Source organism: Onychomys torridus, chromosome 10, assembly GCF_903995425.1.
Source record: "Onychomys torridus chromosome 10, mOncTor1.1, whole genome shotgun sequence".
NCBI lineage: Eukaryota > Metazoa > Chordata > Mammalia > Rodentia > Cricetidae > Onychomys > Onychomys torridus.
The window spans coordinates 25,628,344-25,631,725 of NC_050452.1; the positions used below are offsets into that span (position 1 = coordinate 25,628,344).

The 3,382-nt window shown below is 43.4% G+C and overlaps 1 protein-coding gene across 1 annotated transcript; it reads left to right on the top strand.

The window, feature by feature from the left end:
- The first annotated feature begins 2,703 nt into the window (after positions 1-2,703).
- Positions 2,704-2,919, top strand: LOC118591787 (NADH dehydrogenase [ubiquinone] 1 beta subcomplex subunit 1-like). The gene has a single exon (XM_036200157.1). It carries the CDS (start codon positions 2,715-2,717, stop codon positions 2,883-2,885), a length of 171 nt encoding a protein of 56 aa, XP_036056050.1. The 5' UTR covers positions 2,704-2,714; the 3' UTR covers positions 2,886-2,919.
- Positions 2,920-3,382: the final 463 nt, after the last annotated feature.

Sequence of the window (3,382 nt, forward strand, 5' to 3'; positions counted from 1 at the left end):
TCTTGTGACTTTCTTGGTCACACACATAGCACACATACATGCATGCAGGCAAAGTACTCATAAACATAAAATAAATGTAAAAAAGAGTCAAACATTCTGACCTATCATTTCTTTAGCTTTTATAAGGTTATTTCTGTTTCGTAACAGTCAGGGGGATGATTGGGTTTGACTGTAACTTTATCTTTTCTAAATTTTCAAATTGTGTGTGAGAGGGGGGGTGCACATATGAAAGTCAGATGACAACTTGCAGGATTCAGTTCTCTCCTTCCACCACATGGGTCTTGGGGATCAAATGCAGGTCATCAGTCTTGTCAGTAAGGACCTTCACATGCTAAGCCATCTTGCCAGCCCTGGTCTTTCTAGGTAATGTGTCTCTTATGTCAACAGGGCAGCTGCCATAGGCTGCCATATATTCCTGGTACAAGTAAACATCCATCCCTGAAGACTGATGATGGATTGATGGCAGGACAGATGCAGGCCAGCACAATAACAGAGCTCTGTTTGATCCATTTCCTTTTTCCATATTCACTGCTGTTTGCCAATGACATAAGGAAACACACACAGCATACATACATGCATCAGAGTTTCAGATGATACAAAATGGGAAAGGATAAATAAATGCATTTGTTGACATATCAAAAGAAGACTTTACTTCCCTTCAGTTTGAGCTAACACCTTCTAGCAATTTACCGAAAGGTACACAAGGGAAAGAGTGAGGTAAGAGTGTGCATACATGGGCATAAGTGTGTGTGTGTGTGTGTGTGTGTGTGTGTGTGTGTGTGTGTGTGTACTTTAAGCCATTCATAAAACATGGAGTTGTTCCTGTGACTGCATATTTTTAGGTCCAAAGCAGCCCCCCAAAATGGCAGTGCTGGTGACAATGTACTAAACAGAAGGGCATTGACTGGGCAAAGGATTGTTATTGGTGGGGGCAGCGCTAAAGGCAGGTTTCTTTTTACCAGGAACCTCCCTCAATCTGCCCCCAATAGTCAACCACCTTTAGCAAGTGCATCTAGTTCCTGGTCAATTGGACAACCTGTATCAACTCAGAGATCCCTGACCCTGTTGCCTGTCATATAAAGTCCTCTTGCCTTTCTGCTATTTTATTCCTTTCCATCCCCACCCCACCCCAGATAGCCTTGACAGTTTGACCCCCAATAAACCATTCTTTCTACCCATAGAGTGGTCCAATTCATTTGTTTCACTGTACCCTTGATTAATTTGGTACAGAACAACAGGACACCTTTTCAAAGAGTCCCACCCTCCTAACTGAACCAAACTACCCATCAGACCTTCCTGGGTGTGGATTTTTCACCTCTATGCTGGCTCCTGCTTCCCACCATGTTCAACTCCAAATTTTAGAAACCATCTCTTCAGCCCTGTCATGTGGAGAAGCCCTCCACTGATCCTGGACATCTCTCTGATGAGTCTTTGTCCGCATGGTGGTGCCTCTGTTCCACAACACTTATCCCTACAGTGTTGCCCTTCCTGGGGCTCCTGCACACAGGAATCCCTCTGGCAGAATCCCTTCCTGTGTATGGTCCTTTTCTAAGTCTCTCCCAGCTCCTCCTTGCTCTGCTCCTGGAAATTCTTGACTGCCACCCTTTCCAGACCTCGCCTTTCTGCCTGCCCTGTCTCTTGCCCACCCCTGCTCTGTTTCTCTCAATTGCCTCTGGAGCCTGAACTAACCATGTGCTCTTAGACTCGACTCCTCTCTCCTGTCTTCTAATCTCTTTCCTTCCTCAGATTGTCCTCCCCAGAGACTCCATTAAGTCACACCGTATTGCTACAAACAATTTGACCTCAGTACAAACTAACTAATCAGTCTCAGTGACCGGAAAATGGCATACCTGATTTCCAAATTCTTAACAGATTGTGACGACTTCTGCCACCACACAAATGATTTGAAAATCACTTTATCTCTGTTTTCTCTACTCTCTGCTCTTGAAAATCTCTTATCTCTAAGCCTTCCTTGCTGGGTGCTCACTCTCTGATCATCTGATCACTGGTTCTGGCTTACAGAGACTTAAATGTCTTTTAAGTATGGATAATGTTGGATATTGTCACATGCTGTTCTACTCTACTGAAAAGCTCTGGAGATGAAATTTGGTCTGCCCACTACAGAGCCAAGTATATTTGCTTAAAAGTTCCCTCCAAAGTCTTTGTCCTGGGTCAGGTGGGCCACCCGACTCTGTGATGGGTTGAAAAAGAACAGCTCAGAAAAAAGACACGATGTGCTTGAGAACAAGTGAAAGGTAATCTATTTCCAATAGAGCTTACTAATGGTTAAGTGTAATCACAGATTTTGGCTCTCAATGCCGCTGCCCCCCCACAACCCTTTGTGTGGTTCTGTTTACTATTGTTGAAGCTTTTGCTGAAATGTAAACTTTATCTCAGGATTTGTAAAATCATTAGGTTATGCTTTTAAAAACAGTATAAAGCCAGGCGGTGGTGTTGCACACCTTTAATCCCAGCACTCAGGAGGCAGAGGCAAGAGGATCTCTATGAATTTGAGGCCAGCCTGATGGACAGAATGAGTTCCTGGACAGCCAGGGCAACACAAGAGAGAACCTGTCTGGGGGTGGGAGTGGGGGATGAGGGGAGCTGGGAGGAGTGTAAAAATTCCAAGCAGAACAGCTTCCGCTGGCACCAGTGGCCTAGCTCCCTACCGATGCCCTTGGTCGTGTTGTGCTTGTCACCGGGCTGCAGCAATCATGGTGTTTCAGCTTGTACGTGACTACTGGGTTCATGTATTGGTTCCCATGGGATTTGTCTTTGGCTACTATCGAGACAAGAGGAGTGACGAAAAGCTAACTGCCTTCCGGAATAAGAGTATGCTATTTCAAAGGGAACTGAGGCCCACTGAAGAAGTTACTTGGAAGTAAAGCCTGTGGCTAAATCACAGAATGTTCACATTTTAAAAGTTACTGGAGAAATAAAAACATTTATTAATTAAAAAAAATTCCAAGCAGAGAAAAAAAATTAGCTTAAGCCTTATAACAAAAATGGTGATAGTTAAAAACCTATGTATGGGTAATCTTAATTTGCTATAGCATATCTTATATGTAATTTGGATTCAACTCTTGTTTAGAAAAATAGAGGTATTTGAAGATGGTTTGTTTTATTTTATTTTCCCTAGACTAAGAAAACAATACCATGCCTCTAAGATATTTTGGGACAAGGGTGGATTTTTTTATGAAGAGGTTTTTTTTTTTTTTTTTTTTTTTTTTTGGTTTTTCGAGACAGGGTTTCTCTGTGTAGCTTTGTGCCTTTTCTGGAACTCACTGGGTAGCCCAGGCTGGCCTCAAACTCACAGAGATCCGCCTGGATCTGCCTCCTGAGTGCTGGGATTAAAGGCGTGCACCACCACCGCCCGACTTAT

What these genes read in the sequence shown, in the direction of transcription:
- LOC118591787 (XM_036200157.1), top strand. Translation starts at nt 2,715, where the DNA reads ATGGTGTTTCAGCTTGTACGTGACTACTGGGTTCATGTATTGGTTCCC.